The sequence below is a fragment of the Pollicipes pollicipes genome, unplaced genomic scaffold (assembly GCF_011947565.3).
Source record: "Pollicipes pollicipes isolate AB1234 unplaced genomic scaffold, Ppol_2.1 Scaffold_4881;HRSCAF=5763_pilon_pilon_pilon, whole genome shotgun sequence".
Classification (NCBI taxonomy): Eukaryota; Metazoa; Arthropoda; class Thecostraca; order Pollicipedomorpha; family Pollicipedidae; genus Pollicipes; species Pollicipes pollicipes.
The window spans coordinates 32813234-32835692 of NW_023596576.1; the positions used below are offsets into that span (position 1 = coordinate 32813234).

At 58.5% G+C, this 22459-nt stretch overlaps 1 protein-coding gene across 5 annotated transcripts; it reads right to left on the minus strand.

Moving 5' to 3' along the window:
• Positions 1–4508: 4508 nt before the first annotated feature.
• Positions 4509–22444, minus strand: AsnRS (asparagine--tRNA ligase). 5 transcript variants are annotated; one of them, XM_037223840.1, is made up of 13 exons: positions 22355–22444; positions 16284–16320; positions 15644–15792; positions 13109–13357; positions 11749–12010; positions 11203–11360; positions 10535–10678; positions 9696–9803; positions 9122–9291; positions 6689–6824; positions 5885–6130; positions 5159–5290; positions 4509–4786 (listed from the first exon to the last, which is right to left on the minus strand). In XM_037223840.1, the coding sequence occupies exons 2-13, from the start codon at positions 16312–16314 to the stop codon at positions 4655–4657; spliced, it is 1917 nt and encodes a 638-aa protein (XP_037079735.1). In that variant the 5' UTR covers positions 16315–16320; positions 22355–22444; the 3' UTR covers positions 4509–4654. The 5 variants fall into 5 exon arrangements, with proteins under 5 accessions (XP_037079735.1, XP_037079737.1, XP_037079736.1 ...); XM_037223842.1 differs by having other exon boundaries at positions 22387–22429; XM_037223841.1 differs by having other exon boundaries at positions 22365–22424.
• Between the last annotated feature and the right edge of the window lie 15 nt (positions 22445–22459).

Genomic DNA, 22459 nt, shown 5'->3' on the forward strand with positions numbered 1-22459 from the left:
GTCCAGGGGCGCCAGCTGGACCTGACCCCGCACGACCTGCCGCCCAGGCCTGCTGCGCGGCTCACTGGGCTCCTACGACCTGGCGTTCGCGGTGTGCGGCGCCTGCGTGCTGGTGGCGGCGGCGCTGGTGTTCGCCATGCCCGCGGCGCTGCGACGGCGAAAGCAAGGTAAGTGGCGACGGCGGCGCGGCAGCCGGCTGGTCTGCTGCCGCCTCTGCCACTGGCCGCGCGGTCCCGCCGAGCGTCCTCAGGCCGATGAGACACCAGCCCGCTGTCCTCTGGCGCGCCCGCTGACACAGCGCTGTCCCGCCGAGCGTTCTCATGCCGATGAGACACCAGCCCGCTGTTCTCTAGCGCGCCCGCTCACAGCGCTGTCCCACCGAGCGTCCTCCGGCCGATGAGACACCAGCCCGCCGTCCTCTGGCCGCCCCTGGCACAGCGCTTCCCACACGAAGCGTCCTCCGTCCGAGAGACACCAGCACCCCCGTCCTCTGGCGCGCCCGCTGGCACAGCGCTGTCTCCCGCCGAACGTCCTCCGGCCGATGAGACACCAGCTCGCTGTTCGCTAGCACGCCCTCTGACACCGCTGTCCCGCCGAACGTCCTCCGCCGATGAACACCAGCTCGCTGTTCGCTAGCACGCCGTTGACACAGCGCCGTCCTTTTGCTCACTCCCCCGTCGCCACCGCTTCATCGGTAACAGAAGCATCCTCGTAAGGCTGGCTGAACACCGATGACCCGTTCCGACCCCCCCACCCCTCACCTGCCCGCTTTCTTTACGCTGCTGGGTCTGCTGTCAGCGTCCAAAGCAATAGCCGAGCAGCTCGGGGTGTGGTGTGGTTCGGGCGGTGACGGGATGGACGGCCGTTGCAGCACAGGCACTCCTGAGGAAGGAGGCGAAGAGTCGCCCACCCTCGCGCGGATTCACGCCGCGAGATGGCCGGCTTGGAATTTGGACCCATCTTGGCTACATTAGCATTGAGGACATGCCGCCCAGGTGAGTCCGTATGTTCTGACGGTTTGATCCGATCCGAAAACTTGCACCTCAGTCTTTGTATCGTCCAACGCGCGACTAAACGTAGAGAACGCAGAGCTCGTTTCGCCTATCCACCTCACTTCAAAGTGGAAGCATTCTGGCATTCGTGTCCTAGATGCACTATTGGTGCCAATTCGGCATGATCGCATACATGATATTAAAGTATGGCTGCGGATGCCTATTTACACAGATGATTTTCCAAGGACTGAGGGCAAGGGACTGACGGCAGCCCTATTGCAAAATATTTTATAACGTAGCATTTTCCACGGCTTAACAAATCTTGTGCGACCGGTGAATCTATCACAATTCAAGTTAGCTTGCCCGCTGAGAAACGCGAGCGTATTTTCCCCGGCTCGTGTCCGTACTTACCAGACGCTGGTGCACGCGATGGCACACCGACGTATTTCCATCATGTAACTCCTAATGTATTTGCAGCCCGAAGCTGAACTACCTTTCGATGCGATTCGATGAGGATCTCCCCATTACGCTCTATTTAGGCGTTTGTCTCAGGGCACTTAGCGCGCGAGAGCTTTGTTTACCACCGCGCGGTGCCCGGTTGTCGCGGCAGGGCGCACCTCTAGACACTGCATATTTATGCCATTTCGGAAGCGGTAACCGCACGTGTCTGGGCCGCGAATAAGTCACTGACGGCCCCGTCCCCGTGTCCAGCTACCGGCAGCAGATCCGGTTCAGGCCGGGCAAGACGCAGCAGCTGCGCCAGGGCATGGTGAGCAGCACCGCCCAGTCCACGGCGCAGACGCTCTCCAACCTGGAGATCCCACCTCTGAGGGTGGCCACCGTCCCGCACCACCAACGGCCGTCCAGGTACGCCAGTCCCGCCCGCTGAGGGTGGCCGCCGTCCCGCACCACCAACGGCCGTCCAGGTACGCCAGTCCCGCCCGCTGAGGGTGGCCGCCGTCCCGCACCACCAACGGCCGTCCAGGTACGCCAGTCCCGACCGCTGAGGGTGGCCGCCGTCCCGCACCACCAACGGCCGTCCAGGTACGCCGGTCCCGCCTGCTGAGGGTGGCCGCCGTCCCCACCACCAACGGCCGTCCAGGTACGCCGGTTCCCGCCCGCTGAGGGTGGCCCCGTCCCGCACCACCAACGGCCGTCCAGGTACGCCAGTCCCGACCGCTGAGGGTGGCCGCCGTCCCGCACCACCAACGGCCGTCCAGGTACGCCAGTCCCGACCGCTGAGGGTGGCCGCCGTCCCGCACCACCAACGGCCGTCCAGGTACGCCGGTCCCGCCCGCTGAGGGTGGCCGCCGTCCCGCACCACCAACGGCCGTCCAGGTACGCCGGTCCCGCCCGCTGAGGGTGGCCGCCGTCCCGCACCACCAACGGCCGTCCAGGTACGCCGGTCCCGCCCTGAGGGTGGCCGCCGTCCGCACCACCAACGGCCGTCCAGGTACGCCGGTCCCGCCCGCTGAGGGTGGCCGTCGTCCCGCACCACCCCCGGCCGTCCAGGTACGCCGACTCTTCCGCTGAAGGTGGCCGCCGTCCCACACCACCCCCGGCCGTCCAGGTACGCCGACTCTTCCACTGAGGGTGGCCGCCGTCCCGCACCACCAACGGCCGTCCAGGTACGCCCAGCCTGCTGCTGAGTGTGGCAAACATCCAGCAACACCCCCGGCCGTCCAGGTACGCCGGTCCCGCCCGCTGAGGGTGGCCGCCGTCCCGCACCACCACCGGCCGTCCAGGTACGCCGATTCTGCCGCTGACGGTGGGCGCTGTCCCGCACCACCACCGGCCCTCCAGGTGCGCCGGAGCGGGTCGCGGCCCGCGCACACACCGAGCGGACACGCACAATGCTGTACGCATAAATATGCCGCTTGGAGACGTATCCTGCTAGCACGTGGCACCGGACGCTTTGTTATGGACAGGGTTTGAATGCACGCAGTGCCTTCTAGAGAATCGCTTTGGGGCATTCACATCAACAGATGAGAACCAACAGCTCGCAATGTACAGGGCAAGCCAGTCTAAGTGCTATACGTAACCATGCATCGAACAATGGAAGTTTTGGATTTCAAAACAGATATTTCTCAGGCCGGGTGGTCTAGATAATAATCTAATGCAGTCCAAGACACCTTCTGACCAGCTGTGCCGTCCACTCGGTCCGACAGCAGATTCTCAGGAGGTGGTGTGTCATCCGACGCCGTTCGAATACGACTCCTTGGCGGCGCTGCGGCGTCACATCCCCGTGCCGCGCACCGCCGCCGACGCCGGCGTGGCGCCAGCGCGCGCCGAACCGGTCGGCGCCGCCTCGACCAGCAGCTCGCCGTCGGCGCTGGCACCAGAGCCGCCGCCGCCGCGACCGGTCGACCAGCTGCCGGCGGGGTACGAGGCGCTGCCAGTGGCCGGCTACTTGGTGCTGGCGCCCGGCTCCGACCAGAGCGCGCTTCGTGCTGGTGGACAGCCAGGCGGGCCAGGCGATGATGATGCGTACCCTCGCTGACGCCCGGCCCAGGTGACCTGGCCGATCAGCGCGACGCCCAGCGGCGTCAGATGCTGGACACCATCGCCGAGGAGTCGCGCAGCAACATCACAGTCGTGGACGCCGGCGAGGAGGCGCACGAGCGCTTCAGCCAGGTGCGCCGCGCCGTCACTGGCTGGCACGCACACCAGGAGGCGGACGAGGCGGCCGAGGAGGCGGCCAGCCTCACCGAGTCGCGTTCAGTCGAGACGACGAGTCAGGTGGCCGAGCTGGAGCCGCGCCAGCCGGCCTCACACTCGTCGGTGGACGTGCGGCCGGCAGCGTCGGGCGGGCCCGGCTCGCCCGAGCGGCCCCGCTCCTCCTCCCCCGAGCCGACGCGCTCCGTCTCGCCGTCCGACATCACGCTGGCGGACGTGGCGCAGTCGCAGGAGTGGCACGACCGGCCCGGCTCGGCGCTCTCCGACCGCGCGCGCTCGGCCGGCGCGCGCAGCCGCCGCCGCAGCTCCGGCCCCGCCAGCGCCGACAGTCCAGCAGAGTCCAGCGGCGAGGACGAGTCGGACGCCACGCTCACCGGCTCGACGCGCGACAACGGCTACCTGCCGTACTACTGACCCAGCCAGCGGCGGGCCGGGCGGCAGGGTGGGCCGGCCCGTCGTCCCGGCTACGCATGAACCCGACCGCCGGGCAGAGGACGGCGAGCGTCGTGGTGCGCCGGGCGTCTGCGCAGGGTCAGGTGGGAGACGGTAGGCTCGAGTCGAACGCACCACACCGCAAGAACGACCCAGCAACCGCTGGTCGAACGCCGGCTACCCAAGCAACGTCATTTCGCACACGATACGAAGTAATGCGAGCGTGCAAACCGAAAACGAGCCGGCACACCGAAAACGAGAACAAACCGAAAACGATTCTGCACACCAGCGGCAATGCTGGCGTCGAGTAGACACGATGGCTCGCTGTTAGAATGCGGTGGGAACTCCCGGCGCCTGGGCCAGCTGCGCCAGCCGTCTCCAGCTCCGCCAACAAACACCACCGCGCCGCTCACATCCAGATGTATTTGTCCGGTCGCACGGGAGAATAGGGTGCCGGTGGGCCGGCGGGCGGGCAGGTGGGCGCATAAATAAGACTTTGGTCTGCTGGCGGCGCGGGGGAGCGGCGCCGCGCGGTGCGCGTTTGGGTGTCGCGGTCAGGGCCGACAGCGGCCGGTGAATCGCGGGTAGAGACACACTTCGCGGATGTGGTGCCGGTTCAGCAGCCAGCAGAGCAGCCGCTCCAGGCCCAGGCCGTAGCCGCCGTGCGGCGTGGTACCGTACACCCTCTGTAACCGAGCACACGGACGCCGGGTCAGCGCCGCGCCTCCCGGGGTGCCGAGGTACGGGCGTCAGCTGTAGGGTCTGGCACGCGGGACCGAGACCGCCGAACCGATGGGATCTGAGCAGCGGCCACGCGCCACAGCCGGCGTGCAGAAGGCTCAACTTTGGAGATCCGTGGGCACTTGAGATGGGCGCCTCTTTGATGCGCGTAAGCGGGGTCTCGGTTCATCGCTGCAGGTACTATCGCACAGTAGGCAAAATGTGTGCAAAAGCGGACCCTCAGGAAACATGCATCCAATAGCTGCACCTCGCCCAACAATAGAAATGATGCGTTTCGTGCTCGCAAAAACAAAGGATTTCGTGGAAATAAAGCTCACCTGATCTTTGTACCAGTAGTATGGTTCCGAAGGGATCTTTTGCTCTTTGAAGGCGGCCTCCAGCTCCGCCAGGTCGTGCATGCGCATCGAGCCACCCACAATCTCCCCCACGTTGGGCATGAGTACATCCACCTGGACACAAGAGATGTGGGTCTGGGTAAGAGCGACTTCGGAGATGTGGAGCATTTCCGTGAACATAATCGCACATTAGGCACGCATCAGACGCAAGGGTCTAGACCCGAGCTCCACGTCTCTGAGCGTCTTAATTCTGCCAAAGACTTCGATCTCGATTGAAGTAAACAAACCACACAGACATTCTTTAAACGCAGAAAACCAAAAGTCGCCGGCCGGACAGAACAGCTGTGGGCTGGACCGGTGTGTCGGAGCGCCAGCGGGCATCAGCTGACTGTGCCGGAGCACAAGCGGGCGTCAGCCGACTGTGCCGGAGCGCAGCGGGCATCAGCTGACTGTGCCGGAGCACCAGCAGGCATCAGCTGACTGTGCCGGAGCGTCGGCGGGCATCAGCCGACCGTGCCGGAGCACCAGCGGGCGTCAGCTGACTGTGCCGGAGCGCCGGCGGGCATCAGCTGATTGTGCCGGAGCACCAGCGGGCATCAGCCGACTGTGCCGGAGCACTAGCGGGCATCGGCGACTGTGCCGGAGTCAGGTGGCGCCGCCGGCCCGCCCCGGACACGCCGGCCGTCTGCAGCCAGTCGGTGACCGTACCGATTCAGTGAGCCGCGGGTCGTCCGCACACTTGGACATGTAGAACGACTTGATCTGGTAGGGGAAGCGGCAGAGCATGATGGGCTCGTTGATCATGTCCGTCATCTTCCGCTCCGGCATTTCGGGAATGTCCTCGCCGAACTCGTAGAAGCTGCCGTCCTCCTTGGTGATGTTGTTTTCCTTGAGGAAGACGATGGCGTCGGCGTAGTCCATCCGCCGGAACGGCCTCTTCGGCGGCTGAAAGCCCTGCAACAGCACAGATCTGACGTGTCAGAAACTGCGATTTGTAGCACCCAGCACAAGGCCACATCAGCCGACGTAAACAGTCGCTACACTCTAAACTGGGACTGTGCGGCAGCACCCAACGCCTCCGCGCCGGGTGCCAACGCTCCTCAGCAGTTCAGGTGGGGTTCAGGCTGAGTTCAGGATGCGTTCATATGGGGTTCAGACTGAATTCAGGTGGGGTTCAGGCTGCGTTCAGATGGGGTTCAGGTTGCGTTCAGGTGGTGTTCAGGCTGCGTTCAGGTCGGGTTCGGGCTGAGCAGTTCAGGTCGGGTTTAGGCTGAGCAGTTCAGGTGGAATTCAGGCTGAATTCGGGTGTGGTTCAGGCTGCGTTCAGGTCGGGTTCTGACTGAGCAGTCCGGATGGGGTTCGGGCTGAGCAGTTCAGGTGGGGTTCAGGCTGCATTCAAGTCGGGTTTAGGCTAACAGTTCAGGTGGGGTTCAGGTTGAATCCAGGTGGGGTTCAGGCTGCGTTCGGGTGGGGTTCAGGCTGAGCAGTTCAGGTGGGGTTCAGCTCTCTCACCGGGTTCAGCTCGTAAACGATGTCTTTGAATGGTGACTTGAGCACGCGGTCCACCACATCGCAGATGAGGTCCTCCAGACGGTCCAGCAGGTCACTGAATGTGATGAACGGACACTCGCCCTCAATGTGAGTGTACCTGGGAAACAGCGGAGGACCACCGTTCACAGACTGGCCAATGCACCCAAGCTGTTCAACATTCGTCATCCGTATGTATGTGCGCGACAGGAGCACGGGGCGGGGCGGATGGGGGGGGGGGGGGGGTGTGATAGGTCGAGAAGACTGAGATACACTTGGCGTCTCAAACGGCGAAGCGGCCAGCCTGATTGTTTTGAGTAAGCCCGGACCGTAGCATGACGATCAGCTCACCAAGCATTGACAAATGTTTACAAACGGGCCATTGTGAAATCATGCGTTTGGCCGATGCTGGCCGATGCTGGCCGACCACAAGCTGCCCAAGACTGACCCCCAGATTGGTCCACTGGATCCGCGTCTGCGGCCGCTGACACAGTGTCTGACTCACGCCGGTGAGACATCGGCACAGGTGCTCCTACTGCAGCAGACAAACCAACAGGACGGCTGGTCCAGAGGTGCACGGCCCCGCGGCACGCAGCTCTGGCCAGTGCAGCACAGCCGCTGGTGGCGGCGCCGCCCACTGCCCACGCGTGCATACAGATCATGTATCCTGAGCTGGCCGGGGCGACCCCTGCGCTGGTCAGGTCCGCCCACGTGTCGCCGCGCCCGCGTCTCCTCGGACCCGGCCGCTCTTGGTTCTGTTCAGCTCGGTGCCCTGGGCCCTGCTCGCTCCGGTAGCCAACTGGGCTCTGCTCGGTCCGGTAGTCACCTGGGCTCTGCTCGGTCCGGTAGTCAACTGGGCTCTGCTCGGTCCGGTAGCCAACTGGGCTCTGCTCGGTCCGGTAGCCACCTGGGCTCTGCTCGGTCCGGTAGTCACCTGGGCTCTGCTCGGTCCGGTAGCCACCTGGGCTCTGCTCGGTCCGGTAGCCAACTGGGCTCTGCTCGGTCCGGTAGTCACCTGGGCTCTGCTCGGTCCGGTAGTCACCTGGGCTCTGCTCGGTCCGGTAGTCAACTGGGCTCTGCTCGGTCCGGTAGTCAACTGGGCTCTGCTCGGTCCAGCAGTCCACCTGGGCTCTGCTCGGTCGGTAGTCACCTGGGCTCTGCTCGGTCCGGTAGTCACCTGGGCTCTGCTCGGTCCGGTAGTCAACTGGGCTCTGCTCGGTCCGGTAGTCACCTGGGCTCTGCTCGGTCCGGTAGTCACCTGGGCTCTGCTCGGTCCGGTAGTCACCTGGGCTCTGCTCGGTCCGGTAGTCACCTGGGCTCTGCTCGGTCCGGTAGTCACCTGGGCTCTGCTCGGTCCGGTAGCCAACTGGGCTCTGCTCGGTCCGGTAGCCAACTGGGCTCTGCTCGGTCCAGCAGTCACCTGGGCTCTGCTCGGTCCGGTAGCCACCTGGGCTCTGCTCGCTCCGGTAGCCAACTGGGCTCTGCTCGGTCCGGTAGCCAACTGGGCTCTGCTCGGTCCAGCAGTCACCTGGGCTCTGCTCGGTCCAGCAGTCACCTGGGCTCTGCTCGGTCCAGCAGTCACCTGGGCTCTGCTCGGTCCAGCAGTCACCTGGGCTCTGCTCGGTCCAGCAGTCACCTGGGCTCTGCTCGGTCCAGCAGTCACCTGGGCTCTGCTCGGTCCGGTAGCCACCTGGGCTCTGCTCGGTCCGGTAGTCACCTGGGCTCTGCTCGGTCCGGTAGTCAACTGGGCTCTGCTCGGTCCGGTAGTCACCTGGGCTCTGCTCGGTCCGGTAGTCAACTGGGCTCTGCTCGGTCCGGTAGTCAACTGGGCTCTGCTCGGTCCGGTAGTCACCTGGGCTCTGCTCAGTCCGGTAGTCAGCTGACCCGTGTGTACTTACTCGGCCAGGTGGCGTCGTGTTCGGCTCTGCTCGGCCCGGTAGTCAGCTGACCCGTGTGTACTCACTCGGCCAGGTGGCGTCGTGTTCGGCTCTGCTCAGTCCGGTAGTCAGCTGACCCGTGTGTACTTACTCGGCCAGGTGGCGTCGTGTTCGGCTCTGCTCGGCCCGGTAGCCAGCTGACCCGTGTGTACTTACTCGGCCAGGTGGCGTCGTGTTCGGCTCTGCTCGGCCCGGTAGTCAGCTGACCCGTGTGTACTCACTCGGCCAGGTGGCGTCGTGTTCGGCTCTGCTCGGCCCGGTAGTCAGCTGACCCGTGTGTACTTACTCGGCCAGGTGGCGTCGTATTCGGCTCTGCTCGGCCCGGTAGTCAGCTGACCCGTGCGTACTCACTCGGCCAGGTGGCGTCGTGTTCGGCTCTGCTCGGCCCGGTAGTCAGCTGACCCGTGTGTACTTACTCGGCCAGGTGGCGTCGTATTCGGCTCTGCTCGGCCCGGTAGTCAGCTGACCCGTGTGTACTCACTCGGCCAGGTGGCGTCGTGTTCGGCTCTGCTCGGCCCGGTAGCTCTGGGCGACGCAGAACACGTCCCCCAGCGCCGGGATGGCCGTCTCCAGGTAGAGCTGGCTGCTCTGCGTCAGGTACGCCTCCTCGCCAAAGTAGTCGAACTTGAACAGTGTCGAGCCGCCTTCCACCTGGGGGTGCAGACTCGTGTGCGCGTCTGTCGCGACCCGTGCGCCTGATCACCGGCAGCAGTGAAGTCGACAGCAGGGCGGGACCATGACAGGGAGCGAAAACCGTTGAGGTGCGCGCGGAAATGGTCGAATAGACCAGAAAAAATAAGCCAGAACGGTAGTGTCTCATTAACAAGCATGTAAGATCATTGAATATTGATGCATGATCAAGATCAAGGTCAAGTCGACTATGAATCAAACCATCGTCACGACACCCGATGGGTTTCTGGTTGCCACGTCCAGTCGTGGTCCGTCTACAGCCGGCTGGAGCGCCGTTGGTGAGTGAACCTGCTGCGGGGAGCGGCTGACCCCCGGCCGGTGCCGGTCCAGCCCGGACCCGCGCTGGCCCCGCCTCCCGACCGTACCTGGGTCTGCACCAGCGTCGGTGGCGTGACCTCGAAGTAACCGCGGCTGAAGTAGTGCTCACGGAAGGCCTGCGTCAACACCGACCGCATCTTGAGCACCTTGGACGTCTGCAACACCACCGCCGGGGTGGAGTGAGGGCACAACCGGAAGATCTGCACACATGCTGACTGGCCCCGGCTGTGAGGATGCCGACCACTGACGAGATACCGCACATGTCCCCTGCACACGGACGACCACTGACGAGGTATCGCACATGTCTCCTGCACACGGACGACCACTGACGAGGTACCGCACATGTCTCTTGCACACGGACGACCACTGACGAGGTATCGCACATGTCTCTTGTACACGGACGACCACTGACGAGGTACCGCACATGTCCCCTGCACACGGACGACCACTGACGAGGTGCCGCACATGTCCCCTGCACACGGACGCCCACTGACGAGGTACTGCACATGTCCCCTGCACCGTCGTGACGCCAAGGGCGACACGACGGGGCGCAGAGTGAGCCGCATGCCCGGACGCACGATGCCTGGCGCGTGCGCACCACTGTCTCCTTTGTTTGTCCATCGGCCGGCACAAACGGACAACAGCAGCACCGACCGCCACCACCACCAGCAGGGTATGAACTGAACGAGAATGCCCCGAGCTCACAGCCCGGTCAAAACCGGACCAAATGCTCGTCAACGTGCCGGGGCTCCTGACCAATAGAGCCAGCTCGTGCGTACCATCCGCTGCCCCTGCCCTGTCTGTTCCCCCACCCTGGCGGACCGCCGGCCGCCGCGCCGGCGCGGTGCTCAGTGGACCAGGCAGGCCTCTGGGTGGAGGCGCTCACGTTCTCGCCGCGGATCATGATGTGCCGGTTGTCCAGCTGCACGTCCGGGTTGGCCTCCTCGTTGAGGATGGTGTCGGCGCCGCCGGCCGGCGCCAGGCCCACCAGCTCCCAGAAGTCCACCTGCATCTCGTGCCCGCCCGGCGCCTGTCGTCGGACGGCGGCACCGGGTCAGAGGTCAGTGACCGGGTCAGAGGCCAACCACCGAGTCAGGGGTCAATCAGCGGGTCAGGGTTCAATCACCGGGTTAGGAGTCAATCACCGGGTCAGAGATCAATCACCGGGTCAGGGGTTAATCACCCGGCCATCGGCGACGGGTATGCCGGCAGAAACCGAGCAGCCGGCCGCACAACTCAACAGAGCGTCAGCCCGTCAACCCAGCAGGCCGAGCGAGGTCAGTCGCACAGCGGCACGGGCACATACACACCGCATAAAGGCTGATTGCGCTAGACACCCCCTGACGTCTCTACAGACAGGGCGGTGGGACAGTTTGACGATCTATACTCAGAAACCGGTTACGAGTGACATCTCATTATCTCACACAGAGAAATGTCGGTCACGTTAAGTGTATGCCCTCCGAGTGCAGAGTATCTGTTGGTGACAGGACAGCCTGATGGCGAAGTACCCCGTCCTACCCCCACGCGCCCGGCATCACATCCGCGCCTGCGCACCGTTTTGCCGTCGGGCAGCGCCTTGATGGTGCCGTAGAGGCAGACGGAGGACTCGGTGGAGAGCACCAGCGCCTCGTACGTCTGGCACAGCCGGTCCGTCAGCACACACTGCAGGAAGCCGGTGCCGTCCCGCAGCACCACGAACATCATGGCCTTGCCTGTCAGCAGCGGCGGCGGCTCGGTCAGCGGCCGCCGCTCGCCGCCGCTCGCGGGGGTGTGGCGGGCCGGCCCAGCCGCGGCGGGCGCCGGCTACCGGCTGGTGAGAGGCGGGATGTCAGGGTCGGTCACAGCGCACAGTCACAGCCCACCACACCAGCGGCGCGTCACAGCTGCGAACGGACCTGAGGACGGGCATGGTCCTGCCAGGGAGGCCATTGCTTAGATGTATTGATGGTCAGTGGTTTCAACTGTTCTCCACTGGATTCAAAACACGGGGGATGAAGAGCTTCGCTCTTTCTCCCAGCCAGAATGTCGGTGAGCATTGTTCTGCATCGCGTCCGTGTTCCAGGTCCGTAAGCCGCACACCTTCGTCACGCCGTCACTGACCCTGCCTACGGAGCCGGTGCACCCAGCCGTAGACTTTGACGCGCCGATCCCGGCTCTCGGCGCCCTCGTTGATCTTGATTCGGACGGCCGCCGGCCAGCTGGGCTCCTCGGCGATCGTCACCTTGCGCGCCTCCTCCAGGTTCTTCGCGCGCTTCTCGGCGTCTTCGGCCTCCTTTTTGGCGCGCTCGGCGGCCTTGTGCTGTTCGCGCGTCCATATCTTCTGCACCTTCTTCAGCTGCGACTTGGCCGCCGGCTCGAACTTCTGCAGGACACGACAGGCGACCATCTCAGAATGCAGCCAACGTGGCGAGATACGGCGCAAGGATTTTATCAAGGGATGCACTATTACCGGAGCGCTGAGCGCGTTTCATCCTAAGGCGCTGCCGCGGGCATCCACAACTGAGAGCCAGCCGTTGTCGTCGGTCATGCATCGACAAATGTAACTGCTGGGATCGGTGGCGTCGTCATTCTCGCGCCCACTGGAGGAATACTAAACGCTGAAAAGTATGACTTGCGTGCATCCCAACTGTCCTGTGAACATGACTTTAATATGAACGCTGGTGCATGACTGGAAGACTTTATCGTCGACTATCGTACGACCAGAAAAGCAGCAACGGTACTACGTCGCGCAATGATTAACACACCTGCATGAATAATAACCACACGATGATTTACGTTCTGGAAGGTGACTAGTGGAAAACGACTATGTTTCATGTCATACCATGCCGTTGGTGTCATTAAGCCACAACGTTGCAGGAAAGGGTGCACAAGCTTCTACGCAACACGGCAAAATATGACTGGAAACGTGCAAAAAGAAAGCTTGACCAAGCATATTCTGTAACCACCATATGACGTGATCCTTAACAGAACCGAACAAAATTTCTCCTAAGAAATGACAACACAAATGTCAAACCATACAAAAAACACATATACGACCATGCCCTCCAGACTATCAATGGCGCGCTAACGAGCTACGTATCCAATCAACCATTGTGGGAGACTTCAATATTTTGTTTTCCAAAGTCGGGCGTAGTTATATGGAGCATAATTTGTGAAGTCTGCAAATGTTTTTGGGGGCAAGGTCTCAAACAACACGACCTTCTCAACAAAAGCCATGTTTACTGCTATGTCTTGCGTTTGATAACCCGAGTTATTCTCCCTGTCAGTAATCACTTTAATGGATTATTTCCCTCCTGCCACAATTATGTTGTCAGATGTTATGACACCATGACGCACTCCAAAGCATGCGTTATCCTGCGGACTACAGCGTACGACTGCGACGGCCATGCAGGCACGTGGCAGCGCAGGCCGCGGGCGGGGTAACCACAGAAGCGAGGCGGGGCCCAGTCGACGGGCCCACCTTTCCCAGCAGCTGATCGACGCCCAGTCTGGTCAGAACGGCGGCGTCGCCCTCCGGCCAGCCGCCGGCGTCCGCAGTCAGACTCCGCACGTGGCGCCACCACCGCGCCGCATGAACGTAAGCTTGCGGCTCGGCCGCTAGATGGCGGTGGACGCGCACGTCCAGCTGACTGGGCTCGTACCCGCCGACATACGCGTATTGGGCGAGGTGAGGGTCCAGCGTATCCGGGAGGGAGGAGCCGCCGGAGGTCTGGCGACAGACGGGCGACGCCGTCAGCGGACAGCCAGACACGACTCTCTCGCCCAGCGTCCTCGGCCAACATCTCCCCGGCCCTGCATGTCAGCTTACAGCTGGTGATCACTGTCACCACGGCCAGGACAGCCAGACACGACCCTCTCGCCCAGCGTCCCCGGCCAACATCTCCCCGGCCCTGCATGTCAGCTTACAGCTGGTGATCACTGTCACCACGGCCAGGACAGCCAGACACGACTCTCTCGCCCAGCGTCCCCGGCCAACATCTCCCCGGCCCTGCACGTCAGCTTACAGTTGGTGATCACTGTAACCACGACCCGGCCGGCTGGAGCCGACTGCCCGCTACGAGCTGCACGAGCCTTCCCGGCGGCGGCGGGGGAGGAGAGGGGGAGGGGGTGGGGGAGCTTATTCAGATGAATCCATCTAGTCACGGACTGGGTCTGGGAACGGGCAGCGGAGCTGTAGAGCGAGCGAGACGGGCACCGGCGGAACAGAGAGTCTGGAGCGCTGCCAGGGTGGCGCCGCATCTGGCCCGGACCACGCCAGCCCGGCCAGGGATTAACTGGCCAAAGACCGGAGGCGGCACGGCCCAGCGTACTGTTAACAGGCTGGTACTGCTCGCATCACCCTTCACACAACGTGTGGGAGGGGGGGGGGGGGGGGGGCACTGAAACAATCCATAAATACCTGGCCTAAACATCTCATACAATCCGGCAGGTAACCTGACTGTGGAAAATGACAGCCGTCGTTTTGCAAATTAAGCATCAGTAGTCATTTTTCCCACCCCATGACCGTACTGTAAGACGACTCGCCGGCGGACATGTCGCCAGTTGAAAAATCCAGTAGTTGCGTAACAAGACACGACTTAAAGCTAACAGGAATGCACCGGCAATTAAATATCACCCTTGCACATATCGCGGAAGTGAAAGGGTTGCCGGTTTCCGATATCGAAAACATGCCAGAAACCTGCGAGCTAAACTTTCTTAACATAACAAGCAAGTGATGAAACAAAAATGTGTACGACTACTGGGCCACAGCAGCCTTACTGCCTTCCGTCGCTATTCCAAGTTTTCAAGCGCTTTGCTACAAAAGAGGCAGATGAAGTTATGTGTCGAAAAAAGTGCATACCGACCAACGTTACAGCGCCACTCATGGCTTCAAGCTATCCAATACAAGCATGAGATTGACGCAAACCTTCCACCATGTACCAAAATGCCTAGATCTTCAGCCACAAAACGCATAGCTTTCTGTAGATCCTAGTATCACTTGAAACACAATTCCGACAGCGCCGTGCTACAATCGAGTTCGGACATAAATGTGTCCAACTAGCCGGTAAAGCAAACATTGCTGCTTCACTGTCTGGATACTGCTGGTGGTAAGATGGTCTGAAACGTGTACTGGAATCATATCCTTAACCAGTTTGGTGCGCTTATCTCATTTTCTTATGAAGGCAAATCCTAATGATTTCCATGGATGCCTCTGAGCCCTAGAATACTCGCCAAACAGAGTTTGCGGTATGCACCCCGAACACGCCACATTAATGATAGGCGCCTCATAGATTCGCCAACTCTGCATCCGGCCTTCTTAGCACGGCCACAGTGCAGAATGGTCTCTTTCGTGCCGCACTGCTACATAAACCACATGTTCGGTTCGGAGATCTGAAGCCAGTCACGCTGGATAACGATTCGACTTTCACTCTCGCACGCCACGGAAATCGCGGGGTACTCCCATGTAAGCCTCCGATTAAGTGTGCTCAATGGCGATCCGGATGTAACATTTAGAGATTCGTGGTTATCGCACAGAAAAAAGTTTGCCCATGCATGGTGTGTTACCACACACCATGCGGTGTTGCATAGCCGGTCCGGTCCGATCCCACCCGGGGCTCGGGTGGGATCGGACCGGACCGTGGTCGAGATCGGGTTCGTGATCGTGATCGCGATCGTGATCGGGGTCGGGTTCGGGTTCGGGATTGGGGTCGGGCTCGCGCTCGAGGTAGGGCTCGGGCTCGGGCTCGGGGTCGGAGGCTCGGGCTCGGGCTCGGGCTCGGGCTCGGGCTCGGGCTCGGGCTCGGGCTCGGGCTCGGGCTCGGGCTCGGGCTCGGGCTCGGGCTCTGGTTTGGGCTCGGGCTCGAGGGTCGGGTCCGGGTCATGTCCAGATGTGAAGTGTCACGCTTAAGCAGGAGGTAACTGTAATAACTCCATACTGATTGCGCACCTCATAGCAGCAACTTCATCGTGGCCGGTAAAGCTAGGATGGGTTCACTTGAAATGCAGAACCACTCACCATTCCATCCTCCTTAGCATCCACGTAGATGGTTGGGAAAGGCTCCTTCCCAGCATGGTGCATTGCTCTGAGGACCGTTTTGAACGGGGCCTCAGCCGACCCCACTCCGCTCTCATCTGAGCCGCTCTTCTCCGACGTATATATCTCCCCTGTTGCACACAAAACATAACGTGGTGCTAACATAAGAAAAGCAAGGTAGCGGGCAGGGGCAAAAGACACGAACACTTGACAAGAACACTGAGGACAAGGCAACACAACAGCGGCATAGCAAGACCTGTAACACAGCATAGCAAGCAGGAAAAAGTCATTCTACTCCAGGTAAGGAGTATAGGTAACTTGAAACTACTCAAAACCATTATCGTCGTGTGGAGACCTCAATGGTATAGGCCTCAATGATCAACGGGTGTTCATGGCCTGAGATTGAGCCATTTTGACGTTAGTTTTGTTTTGTTTTTATACTTAAGCTATCAAAAGCTCATCAATTTGAGGTACAGTATATTGCCAATGCTCATGTCATAAGAAGGCCAACAAACAACCAACATTTCGTCCTCCAGCTTCTGCACAACCCGGGTCGGCTCGGGTCGGGTCGGCACGATGGGTTGGTTGGCAAATGCTTCTAAAAAACGATATGCATACTTACCAATTTGCATGTCACCCATAGCGCTGTCCATGCTCGCCTGAAACGGAAAACGATGCCAACATGATCTTTGCAAATTTTGTAGCAAGATTCCGCCACCTTACTTTGCAGGGTCTGTGACCCAGTGGTCTCCTCTCCTCGTCTCTCCACGTGCCATTATTAGCGCTTTGTCCACTGGATCGTCATGGAAGGCCACACGCCAGGCGCACGAGCCAACGCTGTCTTTCAGTGACTGATTTGTGAGCTGCTTGGAAGCACATGAGGGAGGGATGCACTCTGACCCACTATCTCTCGCCATCACACAACAAAGTGCACACCCGACCCCCTGCCTCAACTATGATTGGGTTCCCTCTGAGTACAAACTTTGGGACTTCATCCTGATTTACAAGGAAGGCAACAACAGAACGCGGCAAACTACGATTTTGCGAATTCGGTTACATCCATCGAAGGCGTTCAGGTTCATCACAGGAGACAGGCCATCTAAGGCACATGGAAGAGCTGGGCAAACAGAGCAATGCTCAGCAAGCATTTTGCTGGAATTATCACAACTCTTAAATGCCATGCAGGATTGAAATTCAGTGCCAGAACATTGGCAGCCCAACGGATGTCGCCTACATCAACTCCAGCAGAGCTGGAGTTGCCCCTGCCTCCTCCTAATTGCATTGAGAGCTGCACACAGATGTGCCATGGTACAGGGCCTTTCAGTGCATTGAGATCAAGTAGTTTGTAACCACACTACAGCAGAGGGAGGTCATACAGACACAGCATTCTAAAATGCATCCAGTAGTGAGTAGGTGTGCAGCAGGAAGATATAAATTCATGCTACCAAATTTCTGACTCCCTGACAGATACGCACAATCTGTTGGCTGTTTACCAGTTCCCTTTGACCCCAAACCCCGACATCTGACCTGCCCCCCTAATTTGCTAAGTCCTAGGCACCTGAATGCTGAGTTGACATTGGCCCACTTTGATGCTGACTGGCTGATCTAAAACAAGGGGAGAAGCAAAAGGCATTGAGCCCTGATTGGCAGCTCTGCCAGGCTGCCATCCAACTGGTGGAACACTGAAACACTGCAAAGGCATGCACATCAAAATGGACTGGAGTTGGAGCAGCAGTGGCATCCCTCATGGGTCTGAGGTGACCAGCATTCATGTCACCAGTGCCTCATATCCTAGAACATATAAAAGGATCCAGTCCAGTCTTTACTGACAATGAAAAGTTGTGCTGCTGCATCCAAGACCTCTAAATGTATCCACACTCAGCTCAACATGATCCCCTTGCAGAGGATTCAGAAAAATATCTGCTTCTACACTTTAAGGCAATGTGTAGGGTTTGATCCACATCGATACAGGCAAACCTACACACTCATACATCTTGGATAGTGACCATGCTCATTTTCACAGTTGGAATTACCTTCAACTTTGGTCAACTGGCTGACATTGAAAGACTGAATGGCAACAGCAGAAGTCCAAACATTCCAAATGCTGGGGCTAGTTAGATGTTTGTCCACTCATACTAAACATACTACCTCCAGTGCAAGACCTTTGGTCCTGATGACCCTTTACAAGACTTGTCCTGAACAACTTGTACAAAACCTTCTGTCCTTACTACCCTGAGCAAGGCCCTCTGTCCTGACTATCCCATACAGGACCCTCTGCCCTGACCACCCTGAGCAAGACCCTCTGTCCTGACTATCCCATACAGGACACTCCATCCTGACCACCCTGTACAAGACACTCTGTCCTGACCATCCCATACAGGACCCTCTGCCCTGACCACCCTGAGCAAGGCCCTCTGTCCTGACCATCCCATACAGGACCCTCTGCCCTGACCACCCTGAGCAAGGCCCTTGGTCCTGACCAACCCATACAGGACCCTCTGACCCGAACAACCAGCACAAGACCCTCTGTCCTGACCACCCTGAGCAAGGCCCTCTGTCCTGATCATCCCATGCAGGACCCTCTGTCCTGACCACCCTGAGCAAGGCCCTCTGTCCTGACCATCCCATGCAGGACCCTCTGTCCTGACCACCCTGTACAAGACACTTTGTCCTGTCTACCCAGTACAAGACCCTCTGTCCTGACCACCCAGCACAAGACCCTCCTTCCTGACCACCCTGAGCAAGGCCCTCTGTCCTGACCATCCCATACAGGACCCTCTGTCCTGACCACCCTGAGCAAGGCCCTCTGTCCTGACCATCCCATAAAGGACCCTCTGTCCTGACCACCCAGCACAAGACCCTCCATCCTGACCACCCTGAGCAAGGCCCTCTGTCCTGACCATCCCATACAGGACCCTCTGTCCTGACCACCCTGAGCAAGGCCCTTGGTCCTGACCAACCCATACAGGACCCTCTGTCCCAAACAACCAGCACAAGACCCTCTGTCCTGACCACCCTGAGCAAGGCCCTCTGTCCTGATCATCCCATGCAGGACCCTCTGTCCTGACCACCCTGAGCAAGGCCCTCTGTCCTGACCATCCCATGCAGGACCCTCTGTCCTGACCACCCTGTACAAGACACTTTGTCCTGTCTACCCAGTACAAGACCCTCTGTCCTGACCACCCAGCACAAGACCCTCTGTCCTGACCACCCTGAGCAAGGCCCTCTGTCCTGACCATCCCATACAGGACCCTCTGTCCTGACCACCCTGAGCAAGGCCCTCTGTCCTGACCATCCCATAAAGGACCCTCTGTCCTGACCACCCAGCACAAGACCCTCCATCCTGACCACCCTGAGCAAGGCCCTCTGTCCTGACCATCCCATACAGGACCCTCTGTCCTGACCACCCTGAGCAAGGCCCTTGGTCCTGACCAACCCATACAGGACCCTCTGTCCTGACCACCCAGCACAAGACCCTCCATCCTGACCACCCTGAGCAAGGCCCTCTGTCCTGACCATCCCATACAGGACCCTCTGCCCTGACCACCCTGAGCAAGGCCCTCTGTCCTGACCATCCCATACAGGACCCTCTGTCCTGACCACCCTGAGCAAGGCCCTCTGTCCTGACCATCCCATAAAGGACCCTCTGTCCTGACCACCCAGCACAAGACCCTCCATCCTGACCACCCTGAGCAAGGCCCTCTGTCCTGACCATCCCATACAGGACCCTCTGTCCTGACCACCCTGAGCAAGGCCCTCTGTCCTGACCATCCCATACAGGACCCTCTGTCCTGACCACCCAGCACAAGACCCTCTGTCCTGACCACCCAGCACAAGACCCTCTGTCCTGACCATCCCATAAAGGACCCTCTGTCCTGACCACCCTGTACAAGACACTTTGTCCTGTCTACCCAGTACAAGACCCTCTGTCCAGACTAACCTGCACCAGACCTTCTCTCCTGACCACCCTGTACAAGGCTCTGTCCTGAATGTCCTGAACATGATCCTCTGCCCGGACCATCTTGCACAAGACCCCCTGCCTACACCACCCCATCTAAGATGCTCTGTCCTGAGCACCCCGTACAAGGCCCTCTGCCCTGACCACCCTGTACAAGACCCTCTGCCAAGACCACCCTGTACAAAACCCTCTGCCCAGACTATTCTGTACCAGACCCTCTGTCCTAACCATCCTGTACAAGGCTGGTCGTCCTGACCACCCTGTACAAGGCCCTCTGTCCTGACCACCCTGCACAAGACCCTCTGTCCTCAACACCCTGTACAAGATCCTCTGCCCTGACCATTCTGAACAGGACCCTCAGTCATGACCACCCTGTACAACACTCCCTGTTCTGTCCACCTTATACAAGACCTCCTGTTCCAGCCACCCTGTACAGGACCCTCTGTCCTGACTACCATGCACAAGACCTGCTGTCATTACCACCCTATACAAGACCCTTTGTCCTGACAACCCCATACAATGCTCTCTGTCATTACCATCCTGTACAAGACCTTCTGTCCTGAACACCTTGTACAAGACCTGTACCAACCATCCTGTACAAGACCATCTATCCCAACCATCCAGCACAAGACCCTGTGTCCTGACCACCCTGTACAAGACCCTCTGTCCTGACCATCCTGTACAAGACCCTCTGTCCTGATCACCCTGTACAAGACCCTCTATTTTGACCATCCTTGCATGAGATCCTCTGTCCTGATGATCTGGTACAAGACCTTCTGTTCTGGCCATCCTGTGCATGACCTGTATTGACCATCCCATACAAGACCCCCCATGTCAACCACCCTGTACGGGACCCTCTGTTTTGACCATCCTATATGACACCCTCTGTCCTGACAACCCTGCACAACACCCTCTGTCCTGACCACCCTGTCAAAGACCATCTGTCCTGACAACCCCGCACAACACCCTCTGTCCTGACCACCCTGTCAAAGACCATCTGTCCTGACCACCCTGTCAAAGACCCTCTGTCCTGACCACCCTGTCAAAGACCCTCTGTCCTGGCCATCTGGTACAAGACCCTCTGTCCAGAACACCTGCATAAGACCCTCTTTCCTGACCTTCTGAACTGCAAGACCCTCTGTTTTGGCCATCCTGTACATGTTCCTCTGTCCTAACAACCCTGCACAAGACCCTCATCTCTTTACCAGATTTTGATCTGACCATGCCTAGAATCTGAAAATGACATGTGATGGAACATAAATCACTGGAGTGAGACAGAGCAGTTTAAAGGGATGCTTGTGTTTGAGACAGTTACCATATTCAGAAGCTCCAACCAGTGAATGCCATGATTGTAGTAAATCTCATGGAGATGTTGGAAAGTAATATAGCATAAATATACCAGGTTCTCTATGGTTCAATAACACTTTTTACTTTGCAGCAATTTAACCAAAAGTATTGCTACAATCCTTTTAGGACTTAACCTACTCCTAGGCAAAGCTCAACACAAGCACATTAACACTTAGGTACAGCAGACCCCAATATCTTAAGAGCAAAAACAGGGTAGAATTATAATGCCATTAACACTTAGGTACAGCAGACTGTCATATCTTAAGAGCAAAAACAGGGTAGAACTATAATGCCATTAGTACTTAGGTACAGCAGACCACCATATCTTAAGAGCAAAAAAAAGGTAGAATTATGATGTTATATCATTACATGTCAATCCCTTTAAGCCTCACTCACTTCTCTTCATCACTTGGTCATCAGAGATATACTCCACAAGCTGTTTCCACATGGCTTCAAAAGTCAAATATTTCACTACTGGACCACAGTGATAACCCCCACTTACCTTGATATTTTCTGGAGCCCTAATTCTCTACATAGCTTTGATTTTTAGACCAAGAAGAAGAGCATAATGCACACCATCTAGTCGGTCACGAAGATCCCTTCACAGCCCTGGATGCCTGCACAACATTTCTGTACTGAAGCTTATGCTCATCATACCCAGGCCAGGCCAAACTGCTGAATGCCAAAATCATTATTTTGGGAAAAAATTGGGCATTATTTTGACCTGAAATAACCTTTGTATCATCTAAATTGCTAGACCTTGGCCACATGTGCACAAAACTTTGTGCTGATCATGCACCAAGCTCTGAGCATTCAGATGTAAGATACATGTGCACTGAAAATGCTGCCAAAACATTGCTACTTCATTGTCTATGATCAGCACAGTGTGGATTTTTGCAGTCTGGCTGACAAGCCCACCCACAATCAAGACTTCGAGTTAAACCTAGATACAGCATTGCACCTCATGCCCTACAATTAATACTAGATTGGTACGCATGACAAACTGACATCACATTATACCTATATACACACCACATCTAAGGTGTTTTGCCAATGGCCTGTTCATATATGTACAAAACCTGTCCTTGTACATATCTGAAAACAACATTACAAAACAAGAGGGGCATAATAGCTCCAACAACTCACATAAGTGGTTCCCCACAGATTTTTCAGGATTGAATGCAGGCCTGGAATCCCCGCAAAAATCTGCATCAGGAAAGATGACGTGGCAAGACATTTTAGAAAGTTGAAAACCGACTCTCGAGAAATCCCCTTTCAACTAAGACATTTGGGTTTCACCTAAGAAAACTAACGAATAATATCGAACATAAAAATTCACAAAAAGCACAGAATTCGACACGGATCGACCATAACCAACACCCGTTTACCTATGCGCACATTCGACTAAGGTAGTCCCAACCTTGAACCCTTGGTCACAGCGAACACGCTGATAAAGAATGAGAATTGCTTTCATCATTCGCCGCATGCGCAAG

What these genes read in the sequence shown, in the direction of transcription:
- AsnRS (XM_037223840.1), bottom strand. Translation starts at nt 16,314, where the DNA reads ATGGACAGCGCTATGGGTGACATGCAAATTG. An exon ending in TCATGATCCGCGGCGAGAAC is followed by an intron (nt 9,804 to 10,534) that starts GTGAGCGCCTCC and finishes GTGGTGTTGCAG; the next exon opens with ACGTCCAAGGTGCTCAAGAT. An exon ending in ACACGACGCCACCTGGCCGA is followed by an intron (nt 6,825 to 9,121) that starts GTGAGTACACAC and finishes GCTGTTTCCCAG; the next exon opens with GTACACTCACATTGAGGGCG.